General features: G+C 40.6%; 1 protein-coding gene across 3 annotated transcripts in view; it reads left to right on the top strand.

The window, feature by feature from the left end:
* LOC308670761 (cytosolic beta-glucosidase-like) overlaps positions 1–14,382 on the top strand; it is a 74,155-nt gene extending 59,773 nt beyond the window's left edge. The window contains exons 6-8 of one of the 3 annotated variants that reach the window (XR_014027079.1): positions 8,408–8,492; positions 9,714–9,817; positions 14,344–14,382. Coding sequence is in view for 1 of the 3 variants with exons in the window: in XM_081332483.1 (XP_081188609.1) it covers positions 8,408–8,463 (56 nt within the window). In the remaining 2 variants the exon portion in view is untranslated. Of the gene's footprint in view, positions 1–8,407; positions 9,077–9,713; positions 9,818–11,473; positions 11,502–14,343 lie in introns of those variants that run through there. The other 2 variants (XR_014027080.1, XM_081332483.1) reach the window with 2 other exon arrangements.
* Positions 14,383–19,832: the final 5,450 nt, after the last annotated feature.

The raw sequence follows: 19,832 nt of genomic DNA, 5'->3' as shown, positions 1-19,832 counted from the left end.
TGAAAGGAGTTGTAGTTACAGCACGAAAGCAATATGCTCATGGCTTCATATCTGCCAGATGACATGACTGGAATCCAGACAAGGAATGCGATGCAAATATATATATATTAATCTCCCCTTTTCTTTTCTTCCTTTGGGGCAAAAGGACACAAGGCAGAATTACTTACTTTTCCAGACATTTCCAACTGCATTGCCCACAATGCTAGACTGAATTGGTTGCATCCAGTTTTGATCACCACATTACAAAGAAATGATGTTGAGACTTTGGGAAAAGCGCAGAGAAGAGCAACTAAGAGGTTTACAGGCCTGGAGACTAAAATGTATGAAGAATGGTTCCATGCTCAAGCAGGAGACCCTATACCACTTCAGACAAGTGGTTGCCCAGTCTCTTCTTTAAGAACCTCCAGTGTTGGAGCACCCACAACTTCTGAAGGCAAAGCCGTTCCACTGGTTGATTGTCCTCCCTGTCAGGAAGTTTCTCCTTAATTCCAGGTCGCTTCTCTCCTTGATGAGTTTCCATCCGTGGCTTCTTGTCTTGCCTTCTGGTGCTTTGAAAAATAGGTCGGCTCACCTTTTCTTTGTGGCAGCCCCTCAAATATTGGAAGACTGATATCATGTCACCCCCTTGACCTTTTTTTCTCTAGACTGGCCACAACCAATTCCTGCAACTCTTCTTCATAGGTTTTAGTCTCCAGGCTGTTAATCATCTTAATTGCTCTTCTTTGCACTTTTCTCAGAATGCAAAAATGCTTTGCTTATTCAAAGCTTTGAAAAGAGGCAAGAAATAAGTGTTTGCAAATGTTATAGTGTGTCCTGTGTCCATCATTTTTTCTTTCTAAGGCAGTCTGATTACATGCTGGCACTAAGATACGAATGAAAGGCATAGAACTTTAGGAATCACATCCTTACCCTCGTTACTCTTTGCACCAAAAGGACCTGCTAAGTTTGGAAAAGGCAAAGAGGGCCTAGAAAGGCTTTATAAAGCTGTGCTCGCTCGTACCTCACGTGATTTTGGTTCTGTGCCTCTGTTTATACAACCAAGGATTGCATCTGCTGCACATATGTACAAATGCGCCGTAGAGCATTTGTACTGTACATGTATACAACCTAAGGATCTATCTGTACATTTGTTAGAAGACTGTAACAGAAAACTGCTGGAGCCAAGACTTAAATGTGCTTTTAAGAAGCATGTGAGCATAACACGAAGGCATTAGGTCTGCGTTCCCTAGATACTTTTATTCTCTATGAGGTACTTAGCAATCTTATTTTTTTTCTCCCCCTTTTGAGCAATCCAGCCAAACACTTGCTAAGGCTGAAACTATGTGTGCACGTTCAGCTCAAATACTGGCATGAAGCTGCATCTCTCCCATCTCCCCTTCTGAGATGCAAAATATGAACGGTAGAGAAAGATGCTTGTAGAATTGTTGCCATACCTACTTTATCCCTGCTACCCTGCCGTCAAATTAGTTCTTCCGAGTTCTCCTTCTTTCCTGTGACATCAAACTGGGACCCTGCAGCCATTCAACTGTGACACTTCCTATCATCACTAGATGGCAGCACAGATCTATGGAAACTGTAACCCCTTGCTGCCATCTAGCAATCCTATGAAATATTGCAGCTCCAGCCAACACCTCTACTTTTCAGCAATGTTTCCCTGCAAATATTTCAAGGTTAGGCAATGGAAAAAAGAAAGAAAAAAAAGAATCGCTCCCAAAATTTTTGTGACATTAATCTTCACTTCATTGTCGTTTTGTAGCAGAGCACCTTTTAATATTTATCACTCAAAGATATTGCCAAGGCCTTTCCTTTCTCTTTTGTCATTTCCAGTTCCAGCAGCTGAACCAAAGGCTAAGCTCTGTATGTTGATGGGCTGACCGCTTAATTTTACAGCTCAGCCATGGAGAGATGCTGACTCGGCAGTTTGAAGACAGCTTCCCCGTGAATCATATTGAAAGAATATTGCATTTTGCTATACATTTATGAAAAAGTCATATACATTTTGATATATATGGGTTTGGGCTTGGCTAGTGAAAGAAAAGAAGAAACAGGGACAACATGATAGCAATGTTCCAGTATTTGAGAGGCTGCCACAGAGAAGAGGGGGTCAAACTATTCTCCAAAGCACCAGAGGGAAGGACGAGAAACAATGGATGGAAATTGACCAAAGAGAGAAGCAACCAGGAATTAAGGAGGTGAGGTGAGTTAATCAGTGGAACAGAAGTTGCCTCCAGAAGTTGTGGGTGCTCCATCACTGGAGGTTTTTAAGAAGAGGCTGGACAGTCACTTGTCTGAGACGGTATAGGTTCTCCTGCTTGAGCAGGGGGCTGGACTAGAAGACCTCCAAGGTCCCTTCCAGCTTCTATTCTATTAATATAATATAATATAATATAATATAATATAATATAATATAATATAATATAATATAATATAATATAATATAATATAATATAATATAATATAATATAATATAATATAATAAATATAATATAATATAATAATATAATAAATATAATATAATATAATATAATATAATATAATATAATATAATATAATATAATAATATAATATAATATAATATAATATAATATAATATAATATAATATAATATAATATAATATAATATAATATAATACTACAATACAATACAATACAATACAATACAATACAATACAATACAATACAATACAATACAATACAATACAATACCTATGAAAAGTATATTGCAGCTGATGGTTGTTTTCCAAAGCTGGAGGGGTGAGGTTTAGAGATGAATGTGGTTGGTCAATTCTATCGGTCTGTCTTATCAGATGGGCTGGTACCTCTTGGTCTCATCAGCAAAGAACATGGGCAGAATCATTTCCCAGGCCCAAATGGGTCCGGAAATTCTTGGATCAGATAAGCAGCCAAACTCAATGAAAGGCTGGATGCACGGAAGCTGTTGGCCGATAGTTTGCCTACTTCATCAAACCAAGACTGGGGACAACTTGTGCCAGAAAAATCCTCCCCAATTTTAGAGAGCCAAAACAATTCAGTCTGTGATTTTCTTATCTTCTTGTTATTTTAAAAAAATTCTCTTCATACGGTGTTCTATATCTGTGCGAGTAGGCGGCAATGTGAATTTTCTAAATCAATCAATCAATAAAAGGAGGGAGGGAGGCGAAGATGAGACTAAGTGCTACCAGGAACAGACCTTGACCCACCTGGACGTTTATAAGCAGCCTCTGAGGACCAGTCGCATGCCTGGTAGCTTGAGTTTAGCTTCCTGTCTATTTGAAAATCTTGCCTTGCGCATCTTTAATCTTCACCATGTTTCTTAGAACGTGGAATAGTAGAGTTGGAAGGGCCCTCAGAGGTCTTCTAGCCCAACCCCCTGTTTGAGAGCAGGAGACCCTGCATCATTTCAGACAAATGGTTGTCCAATCTCTTTTGGAAAGCCTTCCTTGATGGAGCCTTCACAGCTTCTGGAGGCAAGTAGTTCCCCTGGTTGATTGTTCTCACTGTCAGGAAATTCCTCCTTTGTTCTAGGTTGCTTCTCTCCTTGATGAGTTTGCAACCTTTGTTTCTTGTCTTGCCTATGAGAAGAGTTCGGCCCACTTGTCTTTCTATGAGCCCCTCAAAAAAAAAAGTGCGTTTTCTTCAAAACTAGGTGCCTGACACCTTTGGACCTTCTTAGAAGCTCCTCTTTTCAACTGCTTCTCGGTCTTGACTGCTGCCCTAGGATCCCTGGCGTCATTCTGTTATGGGGCTGGACTTTTAGTAAGTGCTTCTCCTGTTGGTTTCCTTGGACCGTCTTACCTGGAGATCAACCAGGTCTGGATTTAGGGATTTACATTTGCCTCCTTCCCTGGGTCCCACCAAAAACTACGGGGAAATAAAGGTATCCCCATTATATTTAAGATGATTTTAAAAAAAGAATCCGGAAGGAAAGCCATGCCCGTGGGAGTATTTTTTTCACTGAATAGGCGCTCAGATGATTGCTACCATTGTTTTAAAATGTGATGCTCAGAAGACCGTTTGATAATGTTAAACAGATGGGCCTTTCTTGCTTCATTCACTAAGGTTTTACTAGTAACTAATTAACAGGTTTACAGCTCAAATTAGCAATAAAAAGAGTTTAGGAGCCTTGGCCTAAGCTGTTCTCTTTCTGCAGTGGTAACCATACAAAACAGTTTGCAGGATGCTCGGAGGCGAGATACAGCTCAGATCAAAGCTGGTCCCACTGTTTTTCAAATAAATGTTGGCAAATAGGAAGTTGAACCCTTCCGTGGCTTCTCACGTCAAAACTTTAGCCCTCCTTATTGTTTGTCGCGAAATATATGCCCTACTTGCGAGGGTTTTATATTTCACGTAGCTAAGTTGAATCTTTCTGGCAGTTGATGCTTCCTTCCCACAATGGCCTGAGATAATATCCACCAGGTTTATTTATTTATTAAATTGTTATTTAACAATTACTAGAAGATTTGATGTATCTCCAGGAGAGATATGCATGTATGTCACCAGTGCTTTTTTTGTAAAAATAAAAAAAAGGTGCCAGAACTCACACACGTCATACAACCCTACAAGGTTCTATCCAAAAAAGGTGCCGGAACTCCGTTCTGGGCATTCTATGAGAAAAAAAAGCCCTGTACGTCGCGTTGTAAGCACGGTGGGTAAGGCAGCATAAGCAGCGACGCTAACAGAAAATAATTATATTTGTGTGTTTTGCTAAATGAGTAAAACTGACGTGCCAACTAACTCTGGAATGAAGTCACCGTGGCGTGAAATTTCTAAAAGATTTTGCTACTGAACTGATATTAAAAAAAACAACAGGTACCTACGGGGTGCTCATACTATTGAATGTTTCAATCAAGAGTAAAAATATACATTTTTGAAAGCGGCACAAATAACGCAACACAAATGCAATCTAAATAAGTGTCTGTGACTGAAGAGGTGGAACTCCGAAGTATTGGATGTTGCTAGTGCTAATATGACAGGAATTGTTAAAACGTGTTAAAACACAGCAGAGGGTGCGAGGCTGGAGATGGTTCAGAACATAAAAAACAAAAGGAGCCAGCCAAGTTGGAAATTGTGAGGAAAAATGAAGTGGAGCTGAAAAGCAGAGGGAAAAAATTGTCTTGGGTGGGATGGATCTGTGAACGTGCACAGAGTGTGGAGGAATGTGGATACAACACTTCATTGAGTGGCTGTTCAGAGTTACAACAGCACAGAAAAAAGGGACTTGTGCCACAAAGAAGAGGGGGTCCACCTATTCTCCAAAGCACCCGAGGGCAGGACGAGAAGCAACAGATGGAAATTCATCAAGGAGAGAAGCAACCTGGAATTAAGGAGAAGCTTCCTGACAGTGAGAACAATTAATCACCAGAACAGTTTGAATAGAACAGAATATAGAATAGAACAGAAAATAGAATAGAATAGAATAGAATAGAATAGAATAGAATAGAATAGAATAGAATAGAATAGAATAGAATAGAATAGAATAGAATAGAATAGAATAGAGTATAGTATAGTATAGTATAGAATATAGCATAGAATAGAATAGAATAGAATAGAATAGAATAGAATAGAATAGAATAGAATAGAATAGAATAGAATAGAATAGAGTATAGAATATAGCATAGCATAGCATAGCATAGCATAGCATAGCATAGCATAGCATAGCATAGCATAGCATAGCATAGCATAGCATAGCATAGCATAGAATAGAATAGAATAGAATAGAATAGAATAGAATAGAATAGAATAACATTGGAAGGGACCTTGGAGGTCTTCTAGTCCAATCCCCCACTCAGGCAGGAAACCCCAAAGCATTTCAGACAAATGGTTGTCCAGTGTCTTCTTAAAAGCCTCCAGTTTTTGGAGCATTCACAACTTTTGCAGGCAAGTTGTTCTACTGATTAATTGTTCTATCCGGGAATTTCTCCTTAGTTCTAGGTTGCTTCTCTCTTTGAATAGTATTCAAATTAGTAATATGAATACTAATTAGTATTTAGTAATTTGAATTAGTAATTAGTATCTAATTGGTTTGCCTTCAGAAGTTGTGGATAGTCCAACAGTGGAAGTTTTTAAGAAGAGATTGGACAACCATTTATCTGAAATGGTCTAGGGCAGACATGTCAAACACAAGGCCCGGGGGCCGGATCCGGCCCGCAAAGTGGTTTCATGCGGCCCACAAAGCCATCCTGGAAACAGTGAGGGAATGGCCCCCCCTTCCTTGGCCCTGGCCCAGAGACCCTCCTCCTGCCAGAGACCCTCAGATCCGTCCCACTCCTGCCCAGGCCCCCATAGGCACCCTTGGCCACGCCCACCCAGTAGGCCATATGCACTCTAGCCACGCCCACCCAATAGGCCACACCCACCCAGGCCACACCCACCCAGCCCCCTGAGGGCAACCGCAATGCTGATGCGGCCCTCAATGAAATTGAGTTTGACACCCCTGCTCTAGGGCTTCCTGCCTGAGCAGGGGGTAGGACTAGAAGACCTCCAAGGTCCCTTCCAACTCTGTCATTCCTATTTGTGGACTGTTGTCGTCTCCAAATACCCCCAAACTAAGCCAATGCCCTATATTGGAAATAGAGCAATTAGCCCCTCAAAGCACAAAGCCACGGTGTTCTCAAGCTGCTATCATTAAACTGCAACTTTATAATATTGGAATTAGGTGAACAGACTGTGTTCTGTTAGTGGCATCACTTGGAGACAATTTATTCCATTTGATGCTTGTTAACAAGATCGGTGATCCATGAAGACGATTCTTCTCCTTGCCGTTTTTGGTGTCTTAAGAGTTTAAAGGTTTGGGGGGGACAAATAGCTGGCAATTGTTTCAATTCCATCTCTCCCCACCAAACAGGGTAAAGGGAGTGGATCCTTATGGACACAGCCACGCACGGCTCATTTTTGGGATTAAAAAGGGATGCTGGAAAAAGACATTGTAAGATTTTGCTCCCACTCAGCATCTCCCTGGAATTCATAGCCCCTGTCCCCATGCATCTCCTCCCTGCCATATAACGCCGTGATATTACTATCTCTTCACCTATGAAATAAGCAGATATATTAGTTTTCAGACTGATTTTCTTTTGTAGTTGACCTTTAAAGAGAGGTAAAGGAGAAAGCGATGTCAGTTGATCACACCCAAACCTTTAGGGACAATTTATGTTATCCGATGCTGCCGAGAACTCGCCCCTCATATAGTGTTTCCGAAGCATAATACAGATATTATGTCAGTGAAACAGCAATCACAGATGGATGATCTTGAGATCAGCAAGAAAAGTAATGCAATGACCTTGACGGGCGTTTTAAGAATTCCTTGCTAAGAGTTCGTCTGAAACATAATTAAAGGCATTTTGAGCAAAATCATCCTTTCCGTATATTGAACAGACAAAAGACTCATCTTTTAGAGCTGTAGAGCTTACGGTCAGGAATGATATGAAATATTAGAAATGTGACAGTTTTATAATAATTTTATACTCATTGGAATCGTGTTGTAGCTTTTCCCAGCTCAGACTATTACAATAGTTTAAAGATTTCTTGCCATTTAGCAGCGTTAGAAGTTTGCTCCGTCTACGTGTTTAATTTTGATGTTACGGCGACTGAGCAGTTGCACGTAATGTGCTAATGATGTTAATGAAGTTGAATATATTCAACCTCATGTCAAGAAGAAAACAAGAACTCTTACTGGTAATTTTGTGGCACAGTTTTATGCTAGGTTCCTATAGTATATGTTTCATTTTATCTTGTCAGACATGCCAGATGGGGGAAAGGCTGATGTAGAATATAATGTTCCATATAATAATTTTGTATAATCATCAGTTTTTCTGCAAATATGTTGTCGCTGGCTAATAATCCAGACTGCAAACATCGGTAAGAACTTAACTCGTTCTGCTTTCCTTCCTTAGAATGTTAATACAGATCACTATTTTCCAGTGCTTCTTTTTATTTTATTTTTATTTTTATTCCATTTATATTTTTTCCCCCCTACTCTAATTGAAAAATTATTTGCATTGCTTTGCGGCTGTTCTCTTCGATGCCACTTATTTGCCTACCCAGCCATTAATTCTAATGGTCCATTTGATGTTTATCAGTGACTTCTGTTTTGATGTTTATCAATGACATGCTCAAAAACTAAATTGTGGACAATGGAAGCCAAGACAAGAACTGCAATATGGTAACCACAAGAACAAGCTGAGAGGGAAACAGACAAAAAGGCACCGCCCAGCATCAAATGTGACATTTAAATGGTTAATTGAATGATTAAATGTGAAATTTAAATGGTTAATTTACTGGAGCAGCATCACGTTTGCAACATTCAATGCCAATGCTGAAAGTAGATGGAAAGCAAGATATATTCGCTGCGTGTTGTTAAAAACATGCATTTTTGCTTGATACATTTACATTTTCCTTTCCTCTTTTTCAGAATATACAGCACTGAGACTTCTAGGCAAAATATCCGATGTGTTCAAGATCATGTGAAGTGTTAGCTATCACTTTATAAGGCCTTGGTAAGACCACACTTGGACTATTTTGTCCAGTTTTGGCCACCACGATATAAAAAGATATTGAGAATCTAGTAAGAGTGCAAAGAAGAGCAACAAAGATGATTAGGGAGCTGGAGGCTAAAATGTATGAAGAACAGTTGAAGGAATTGGGTATGTCTAGTTTAATGAAGAGAAGGATGAGGGATGACATGATAGCAGAGTTCAGGGGCTGCCCCAAAGAAGAGGGAGTCAAGCTATTCTCCAAAGCACCTGAAGGAAGGACAAGAAGCAACAGATGGAAACTAATCAAGGAGTGAAGCAACCTGGAACTAAGGAGAAATTTCCTAACAGTGACAACAATTAACCAGTGGAAGAGCTTTGCCTTCAGAAGTTGTGGATGCTCAATCACTGGAGGTTTTTAAGAAGAGAATGGACAGCCATTTCTCTGGGATGGTATAGGTCTCCTGCTTGAGTGGGGGGCTGGACTAGAAGACTCTGTTATTGTTTCATCGGAAATCCATAAGTAAGGAATAGGGAGACCATTGTTGGGGGCAATAAGCTGACTTTGTAATAATGCTGCTGGGGGGGGGGCGAGAGCCCTAATAAGCAGGCATATACGTAGAATGAAGGCTATTGCTAAGCACATTTGATTTGTGCTTAGATTGTAAGCCGCCCTGAGTCTTCGGAGAAGGGCGGGATATAAATGGGATTAAAAAAATAAAAAATATTTAAAAACAAGTGGAGATAGAGTTAACTGGGAGAATCCTAGAACAGCCCATATGAACATTGCTAAGTAGTCCAGTTCTATTTGCCTTTGGGTCATTCATCACCTGTGGACAATAAATGGATGAAGAAGCTTGGTCCCATTGCCACCTTATAGTTGTAGGACATCCAAAGGTGTTGACCTTTCCAGCTAGACAAGGCTTGAAAACCAAAGTTTCAAATTCTAAAAATTCTCACATGGTGTCATTTTGTTATGGCCTCCTGTCAAACCAAGGCTGGGGTGGAAGACCGACGGAGGTCAGCTTGGGGAGGTGACATCAAACAGCAGACGTTCATGAACCTGAGCAGTTGGGAGCAGCAGCTCTTGGGAGGTTGCCTTGTGCAACAGCACACCGGAGCTACCAAGAGTAAAGCAGAGATGGTCAGCCTATCTCTTTGAGAAGATGAGATGGCAGCTTCCTTAACCGGGCTCTTTAAGATTCTTTATCTTTTGGTGGAAACAACTCTTGCTTGAATCTTCAGGCACCATCCTGGAGTGGACTCTGTGAACCTCCAGTTAGGAGACATGTTGGATTTTCTGCTTTGATATGAGCTTGGTTCCTTCAGCAACGTGCTCTGACTAAAAGGTAAGAATTCCTCTTTTCCAAAACTCCTGGCTTTTCATTTACAACCTCGGAATGCCTCTGCTTGGGAAGATGACTGGTTAAGAAACTCACCATTAGACCAGCATTGCTAAACATTGTTTAGGATGTGAAGCCAGGGATGCTCACCCGTTGCTAAAACGGCACTTTGTAAACTAATTTGTGGTCCAGAACTAAAGATGTCAACGTTGAAAGATGAGGTCTTGCAAAGAGTTTGAGATCTGCTAAACAACTAATTTCCAAAAAAACTATCTCATGTCCTAGGACGTCAAACCTTGTAGTAGGGCCGTATTACTATTCTTCTCACCTTTCCTATTACCTTCTCCTATTGGTATCCTATGACTATTACTTTGTTGGTTGTATCTTATAGTTTATGTTGATTGCTTTTATTTAGTAACTTATGACTATCACTGAGTGTTGTATCTTATGATTTCTGATGATTGTATTTTATGATTATGATTTATCACTTGATGCTTGTATGTACTGTACACTGAGAAATTCTGCACTGGAGAGAAATTCCTTGTGTGTGTTCAATCACACTTGGCCAATAAAGTATTCTATTCTATTCTATTCTATTCTATTCTATTCTATTCTATTCTATTCTATTCTATTCTATTCTATTCTATTCTATTCTATTCTATTCTATTCTATTCTATTCTATTCTATTCTATTCTATTCTATTCTACTCTACTCTACTCTACCCTACCCCACCCCACCCCACCCCACCCCACCCCACCCCACCCCACCCCACCCCACTCCACTCCACTCCACTCCACTCCACTCCACTCCACTCCATTCTTAACTTTGAAAAGCACCCGAGCAAAATGCTTTTTTAGAGAGAAAATTCAGACAAATTATACCTGAATAGATTTCATGCATGTTGTAGACAGAAGTGGAATCTACAATTTACAGTAAAATAAAATTAAAAAAAAGTTCTACCGGAGAACTTTCCTGCTGTGCCCCTTTAGCTGTCTTGTCTGGCCACCTTTTAAACTGCCCAGGTTGGTCCACAGAGCCATATATATCTCTTGGTTCCCTAGCATTAAATAACTTGTAGATCATTGTGTTAACAGCCTCCCCTGAGAAAAGCGGTAATGAAGGACGTGGGGAGTGATTTGTTCACAATGAACAAGTCTCTGAGTGTAAGTTGGACATTTTCAAAGGGCAATTTCAAAGTTACTGGCAGTAACTGCACTTAGAGCAGCTTTTACAATGAGGGAGAATTCTTATCAAATGGAATTTCCTTCCTACAATTTCAGCCGAGAAGTTATCTCAATCCCGTTTAAACTGCTGGGTTATTATAGAGTCATTATTCATGGATGAAAAAAAATCAAATATTCAGTTCCTATTTCTGAGCTTTCTTCGTAAGGATAATGCAGTTTAGATTGTTGGCTTAGATCAGGGGTCTTCAAACTTGGCCCTTTGGCCTGGCTGAGGAATTCTGGGAGTTGAAGTCCACAAGTCATAAAAGGGCCAAGTCTGAAGACCCCCTCATTTAAAAGTCGCACGAAGCTTTCCAAAGCGTTTGACGTAGCTGGAGAAATATCATTCTTGTCCGCGTATTTCTGCTTACATAAGCAGAAGGCTGTTTTCCAAAGTCAATACCTGGAAGGTAACGTGTTTCTCTTTTAAATGTTCCAGACAACAATCAATCAATGGATTCAGCTGCTTTTACCCTGTTTGTCTTTGAAGTATGTATTACCTGGAGCAGAATGGGAGGGAACCTCTTGTATGGCATGAATTAAATCACCGCATTTCTGTCCCTAACCCACCCTTCCAAAGCTGCAATAAATCGCTTTTGATGCTTCTTGTTAAAGCAGGAGGAGACAAAGTCCGTGCCCCATCCTCTTATTCACAAATAAGTTAGGTGTTTCTTTATCTTGGCAACGTTCTGGCAAGATACGTAAAGGCTGCATACCTACACAACATCTTAAAAAGAGCCACCAAAGATCTTCGGAGTCAACCCTAGTAGTTGTCTGGAAAGGAAGCAGAGACCCTGAGTTCAATTTTAGCAGCTCGCCAGTCTGTTATTACAATCAAAATAGAGCTGGAAGGGACCTTGGAGGTCTTCTAGTCCAGCCCTCTGCTCAAGCAGGAGACCCCATATCATTTCAGACAGTCTCTTCTTAAAAACCTCCAGTGTTGGAGCATTCACCGCTTCTGGAGGCAGGTGGTTCCACTGGTTAATTGTCCTCCCTGTTAGGAAGTTTCTCCTTAGTTCTAGGTTGCTTCTCTCCTTGACGAGTTTCCATCCGTTGCTTCTTGTCCTGCCTTCTGGTGCTTTGGAGAACAGCTTGACTCCCTCTTCTTTGTGGGCAGCCCCTGAGATATTGGAAGACTGCTATCATGTCACCCCCTAGTCCTTCTTTTCTCTAGACTGGCCAAACCCATTTCCTGCAACTGCTCTTCATATGTTTTACTCTCCAGGCCTTGAATCATCTTAGTTGCTCTTCTCTGCACTTTGCCCCAAAGTCTCAGCATCTTTTTTGTCATGTGGTGTCCAAAACTGGATGCACTATATTCCAGGTGTGGCCTTACTCAGGCTTTCAAAAGCGGTACTAAGACTTCCTGTGATTTTGATTCTATGCCTCTGTTTATACAAGCCAGGATTGTGTTAGCTTTTTTGTCTGTTGACAACCTTTGAGGGTTGAGAGAATACTTAAGCTACTATAAAAATGATCCACATTTGCAATGTAGGTACCCTCCCCCATAATTTGTCTTCACTCCTGTGGGCGGCAGGCGTGTGCTAAATGGATCCCGTGCTCAGGGTTACTTTAGATGATCAAATCCAGTGAATATACCGGAGTCGCCACCATGATTTCCCTCCCTCCTCAATTGAATGCCAGCCTTAATAAATGAGAGCCCTGGGAGGGTTGGATTCTTTACAGGTTAAGGGAATCTTTAATATTTATCAGCAGGGAACCCCCAACCTTTTGGAATGCTGGCCATGCTTGAAATGTTGAGATTAATCTTCCCTGTTGGCTTAACGATTGCCAGTGAGAATTTGACCGGTGTCAAAACATTCAAGGCAAAAAAGAAAAGTAAATTGCCCATGAACAACCAAAAGCGGTAATTCAGACGTATAATTTATTGTTCCAATACCAACTCTGCAGAAGGCAAGATAGAAAAATTATTTGACTGAGAAATGGAAGATAAGCTATAAGTCGGCTTTGGGCCCCAAATCCTCCTTTCCCTTCCCTTCCCTTCCCTTCCCTTCCCTTCCCTTCCCTTCCCTTCCCTTCCCTTCCCTTCCCTTCCCTTCCCTTCCCTTCCCCTTCCCCTTAACCAGGGAACAGCTTCCCTCCAGAAGTTGTGGGTGCTCCATCACTGGAGATTTTTAAGAAGAGGCTGGACAGGCATTTGTCCAGAATGGTATAGGATTTATTTATTTATTTATTTATTTATTTATTTATTTATTTATTTATTTATTTATTTATTTATTTATTTATTTATTTATTTGGTTTATATACCGCCCTACTCCCGAAGGACTCAGGGCGGTTGACAAGGCAAAATTTAAAAACAACACAATATAAAATTAAAATAAAATTAAGTCTAGCCCCAAAAAATTAAAATCACAATTTAAAAACATTAAAACCCCTCAGTCCAGACCAGATAGCTCAAAGAGCCAGGTTTTTAGGTCCTGGCGAAATGAACGAAGGTTGGGGGCAGTCCGGAGTTCCGTTGGCAGTTGATTCCCTGGGGATCGCCCGTCGACAATCCTTGACCGGCGGTACCCTGAGGAGGCCCTCCCTGTGGGAGCGCACAGGACGATGGGAAATTGACGCTGGCAGCAGGTGCTCCCTCAGATAATCCGGGCCCATGCCATTTAGGGCTCTATAGGTCATCACCAGCACCTTGAATCAAGTAGGATCTCCTACTTGAGCAGGGGGGTTGGACTAGAAGACCTTCAAGACCTCCAACTCTCTTTTCTAGTCTGGCCAGAAAGATCCTTTCAGCATAGGTCCTTTGGCTCTTGAGCTGTCGGTCGCTGACTGCTAAAGGCCAGAACAGCTTTGGAGCTGCCCAGAAACCATCTTAACTTGACGTAAATGTGACCAATGGCCCAGTTGCTCTGTCCCATCCTCCACTCTAGACGCTCAAGGCCTGCAGGCATATAAAGGCTTGACCTCTCCAGTTCCCTTCTGGAGAGGCGATCTGAGCCCCCACTCCCCCCCCCACAGGTTAGCACGGGTTCTTGTAAAAATGACAGAAAGAGCGAGTGGAAGGAGAAAGGGAAAATGGCAAATTAGAGGATGATTGTCCATTGTCGGTTGTCCATGCCCCAGTTCACTTCCCTTGCGCAAATGAAAATTTCTGATGATGGGACGAGAGCAGATCACCATACAAAATTATAGCAATTGTTTTTCCCTGATGATGGGCTTTATTGTTGCGTCAGCCAATGCTTGGAAATCATTTCATTTTGCCTGGTTAGCTTCCTCCGAAATGCTAGAGCAGGCCCTTGTTTTGAACTCCAAAAATCATTGAAACTGGTTGTTGTTTTTTCTCCGCAGCCTTCCTATTGCTTTAAGGGAGCGGCGTACCCCCTCCATCTCTCTCCTCCAACCGCTAGTATCGGGGCTAAGGAGGAGCTGATTATTAGCTGGTGAGTTAGCGATTTCTTTCAGATTGTACTTTATAGGCTACAATGGAAAACGAGTTTCCTTTGGATGTGAAAGTTAATTACATATTTTTTTAAAAAAAATCATTGAAATCCAGCTGAGTTATGTTGCTCCTAGCTGTCTCCGTTAATGCCTGTGAGTGATGCTGTATGTGTTTTTATAGCCATTAGGGAGTCTATGCCAGTTAGTGGATCAATTTTTCCCCCCTTAATTGTTCCCTTTATTATGGAAAGATGTATGGGATGAATAGGATGCAAAGAATTCAAATTCACTGCGCGGTTTTAAATCTTCTTCCCAAGGGTTCAGATAGCTTATCTGGACAGGGGATCTTCTTGGTTTGTTAAATATCTCTATGACTATCTCCATCTCTCTTATCACTTTCTATCTCCATCCCTCTATTCCTCTATCTAATAAGAGCATCAGAACCTGGATAAAGATCTCTGGGAGAAGTTTGATTCTGCAATAAAAGCAATAAACATGTGACTCCCCCCCATTGAAAATGCAGGAACATGGTGAATTCAAGTCCTTTTTATAAGATGAATCAATCAATCAATCAATCAGAATAGAGCTGGACCTTGGAGGTCTTCCAGTCCAACCCCCTGCTCAAGCAGGAGACCCTACAAATGGCTGTCCAATCTCTTCTGCAAAAAAGCTCCAGGGATGAAGCAGACACAACTTCTGGTGGCAAGCTGTTCCACTGGTTAATCGTCCTCACTCTTAGGAAGTTTCTCCTCAATTTCAGGTTGCTTCTCTCCTTGATTAGTTTCCAACCGTTGTTTCTTGTCCTGCCTTTGGGCGCTTTGGAAAATAAGCTGACCTAATTTTCTTCATGGAAGCCCGTCAAATACCAGAATATTGTTATTCTACACATTTGGCATCCTGCATTTGGTCCTCAGATTGCTTGTTTTTATATGAAGAAGAGATCCTTTGGAGGAGATAAAAAAACATGTAGTCCAGCATTCTGGTTTCCTCTGCGCTCAATCAAATGCCTATCCCGAATCTCCTATATAGCATGGACCATGCATGATCTTAGGGTCCTATGTTATGTGGCTAATGTGCTGTCTTCCTAAAGGAACCCAACCATGAGTGTCCTTAGGAAGACAGTTCCTGAAGGTGAATCTCAAATACTTTGGCCACCAAAGGAGAAGAGAGGACTCATTGGGAAAGACCCAGATGTTGGGAAAGATGGAAGGCAAAAGGAGAAGGACACGGCAGAGGAGGAGATGGTTGGATAGGGTCAACGACTCAACGAACATGAATTTGGGCAAACCCTGGGAGAAAGGGGAGGATAGGGAGCCTGGCATGCTTTAGTCCATGGGTCATGAAAAATAGTTGGAAGAAGAAGAAGAAGAGTTGGAAGGGACATTGAAGGACTTCTGGTCCAGTTCCCTGCTCAAGCTGGAGGCCCTATACCATTTTAAACAAATCATTGTCCAATCCTTTCTTAAAAGTCTCCAGTATTGGAGCACCCACAACTTCTGAAGGGAAGTTGTTCCACTGATTGATTGTTCCCACTGTCAGGAAGTTTCTCCTTCAGGTGCTTTGGAGAATAGCTTGACTCCCTCTTCTTTGGGGCAACCCCTGAGATATTGGAACATTGCTTATCATGTCCCCCCTGGTCCTTCTCTTCATTAAACTAGACAGACCCAATTCCAGCAACTGTTCTTTCTTTGTTTTAGCCTCCAGTCCCCAGATCATCTTTGTCGCTCTTCTCTGTATTCTTTCTAGAGCTTTCTAGAACTAAGGCTGTTAGGTTCTAGGTTGATAGAACCAACAAATCAACAACGTGTTGCCTGAAGAATTTGCTCTGTACTTCGCACGATTCATTTTCATTGGACAATCCCTGTTATTGTAAAAGAGGAAGAAACAATTCTATTCACACCCTCTACACTTTTTGTTGCTTGTGACACCAACACCTCATTTCTGTTTCTTTGCCCCTCCCCTTTTTTTTTCCAGCTCCAAGATCTTACGCTCCAACAATCCAAAAAGGGAACTATTAAAATTTAATCCAAATTTATGGTAGGCTGTGACTGTAATGTAGATTGATTTCATTTGATTTAATTCAAATGGCTTTTTAAAAAGCACTATTCAACTAATTGTGAGGAATCAGCTGATATTAAAAATAGGCCTCCCCAGCTCCACTTCTCGCAACTAAATTTCTGACCTCTGTAGAGTTTTCCTCAGAGACCTGAGATTAACTATGAAAAACTCCATGTATTTAGCTACTTTTTGAAGGGGAATGTCTAATATCGGTGGATTCTCACTGCTCACACTGATGCCAAATTTAACAGCTTTGTGCTAAGAGCACTTAGCCATTTTCCTACAAATTTCTGGGAGCTTTGCTGAGGGTGAAGCTTGATGGTCCTGTATGTCCCACCCTGATGCTCAGCAAGTATGGAAGAGACAACTTGGGATCTCAGTGACCATCCCCAGAACATTTTCATTGGAAATCCAGCACTGCAGGGGTTTGTGCTAAAGGCCCTTTGTAAAAGATAGAATAGAGAATAACGGAATACGAAGGGGCCTTGGAGGTCTTCTAGTCCAGCCCCCTGCTCAAGCAGGAGACCCTCTTCCATTGCAGACAAATGGTTGTCCAGTATCTTCTTAAAAGCCTCCAGTGATGGAACACCCACAACGTATGAAGGAAAGCCCTTCCACTGATTTCCTGGCAGTGAGGACAATTAATCAGTCGGACAGTTTGCCACCAGAAGTTGTGTGGGCTCCATCACTGGAGATCTTTCAGAAGAAACTAGACAGTCACCTGTCTGAAATGGTCTAGGTTCTCCTGCTTGAGCAGGGGGTTGGACTAGAAGATCTCCAAGGTCCCTTCCAGATTCTATTCTATTCTATTCTATTCTATTCTATTCTATTCTATTCTATTCTATTCTATTCTATTCTATTCTATTCTATTCTATTCTATTCTATTCTATTCTATTCTATTCTATTCTGTATTCTATTTTCTATTCTATTTTCTATTCTATTCTATTCTATTCTATTCTATTCTATTCTATTCTATTCTATTCTATTCTATTCTATTCTATTCTATTCTATTCTATTCTATTCTATTTCTATTCTATTCTTTCCATATTCTATTCTATTCTATTCTATTCTATTCTATTCTATTCTATTCTATTCTATTCTATTCTATTCTATTCTATTCTATTCTATTCTATTCTATTCTATTCTATTCTATTCCTATTCTTTCCATATTCTATTCTATTCTATTCTATTCTATTCTATTCTATTCTATTCTATTCTATTCTATTCTATTCTATTCTATTCTATTCTATTCTATTCTATTCTATTCTATTCTTCTATTCTATTCTATTCTATTCTATTTCTATTCTATTCTATTCTTTCCATATTCTATTCTATTCTATTCTATTCTATTCTATTCTATTCTATTCTATTCTATTCTATTCTATTCTATTCTATTCTATTCTATTCTATTCTTTCCATATTCTATTCTATTCTATTCTATTCTATTCTATTCTATTCTATTCTATTCTATTCTATTCTATTCTATTCTATTCTATTCTATTCTTCTATTCTATTCTCTTCTCTTCTATTCTATTTCTATTCTATTCTATTCTTTCCATTATTCTATTCTATTCTATTCTATTCTATTCTATTCTATTCTATTCTATTCTATTCTATTCTATTCTATTCTATTCTATTCTATTCTATTCTATTCTTTCCATATTCTATTCTATTCTATTCTATTCTATTCTATTCTATTCTATTCTATTCTATTCTATTCTATTCTATTCTATTCTATTCTATTCTATTCTATTCTATTCTATTCTATTCTATTCTATTCTATTCTTCCCAATCTGCACTATCAATCAGAATAAAGCTGGAAGGGACTTTGGAGATCTTCTAGTCCAACCCCCCCCCCCGCTCAAGCAGGAGACTCTATACCATTTCAGACAAGTGGCTGTCCAGTCTCTTCTTCAAGACCTCCAGTGATGGAGCATCCACAACTTCTGATGGCAACCTGTCCAACTGGTTAATTGTTCTCACTGTCAGGAAATTTCTCCTTAGTTCCAGGTTGCTTCTCTCCTTGTTGAGTTTCCATCCATTTGTTTTTTGTCTTGCCTTCAGGTGCTTTGAAAAATACATTGACCCCCCTCCTCTTTGTGGCAGCCCCTCAGATATTGGAAGACTGTTATCGTGTCTCCCCTCGTCCTTCTCTTCATTAAACTAGACAGGCCCAGTTCCCACCCCCATTTGTTGTATGCTTTATCTTCCAGTCGCCTAATCACCTTTGTTGCTCTTCTCTGCATTCTTTCTAGCCTCTCAATATCCTTTTTATGTCACGGTGACCAAAACTGGATGCAGTTTTCCAAGTGTGGACTTATTAAAGCAGGATAAAGCGGTACTATCACTTCTGGTGATCTTGATGCTATTCCTCCTTTGTTGCAGCCTCTGACTGTGTTGGCTGTTTTGATGGCTGCGGCACACACTGCTGGCTCGTATTTAAGTGGTTGTCTAGCAAGATACCTAAATCTCTTTCCCACGTACTGCTGTTGAGTCTGTAATTATCTACGCAGGTTCTCCCTCACCCAGGTCACGGTTGTCCTAAAGAGGCTTTTTCGCAAGGCAGCTGGACTTTCTTTGTCTTTCCTTGAAGATGTTTCCCTTCTCATCACGCAAGAAGCTTCTTCGGTTCAGAGCTGAAGAGAACTGAACGGAAGAGAACTGAAGAAGCTTCTTGGATGAGAAGAGAAACGTCTTCAAGTTCAAAAACAAAGTCCAGTTGCCTTTTGGAAAAGAACTGTTAAGATTATTCTTTATCTGTACATTTGCTTTTTCTTGCCTAAGTGTGAAACCTTTCTCCCCACTGAATTGCATTTTGTGAAAGAGGGTCTAGATAAGTAGGCATAGATTTCATGCTATACCCTATAATGAACATCTCTGCATTTGCGGAGCGGCTGAGGTAGAAGACCTGGCTCACATCCTATTTGACAGAAATGAAATGAACCTTTATTGTCAGAGTACAACCATGTGTACATTGAGATTAGCTGAGCCTCCCTTTGTGCTCCCACCCCTCAACACACAGTGACAACAAACCCTCCATCTTACTACACCATGTGAACCAACTACACCACACACCAGCCTCCCAAGTCAATTCTGCATAAAATTCACAAAAGTTATTTCTCATTCAAAAGCCTAACAGCCCATGGATAAAAGCTGTTTTTCAGCCTGTTGGTGCGGCTGGCTATACTCCTATATCTCCTACTCGATGGTAGGAGAGTAAAGAGATACCGTCCAGGGTGTTGCCTGTTGCCTGTATAAGAGGGTGAGAGACAGGTATCTTGGTCTATATACCAAACGAATGACCCATTGGGATCCCCATATCAAAGCAACTTATCTTATGT

Source organism: Vipera berus (genome assembly GCF_964194415.1).
Source record: "Vipera berus genome assembly, chromosome: 7".
NCBI classification, from domain to species: domain Eukaryota; kingdom Metazoa; phylum Chordata; class Lepidosauria; order Squamata; family Viperidae; genus Vipera; species Vipera berus.
Note: the sequence above shows the minus strand (reverse complement) of the source record. Positions and strands in the feature narration are given on the sequence as shown.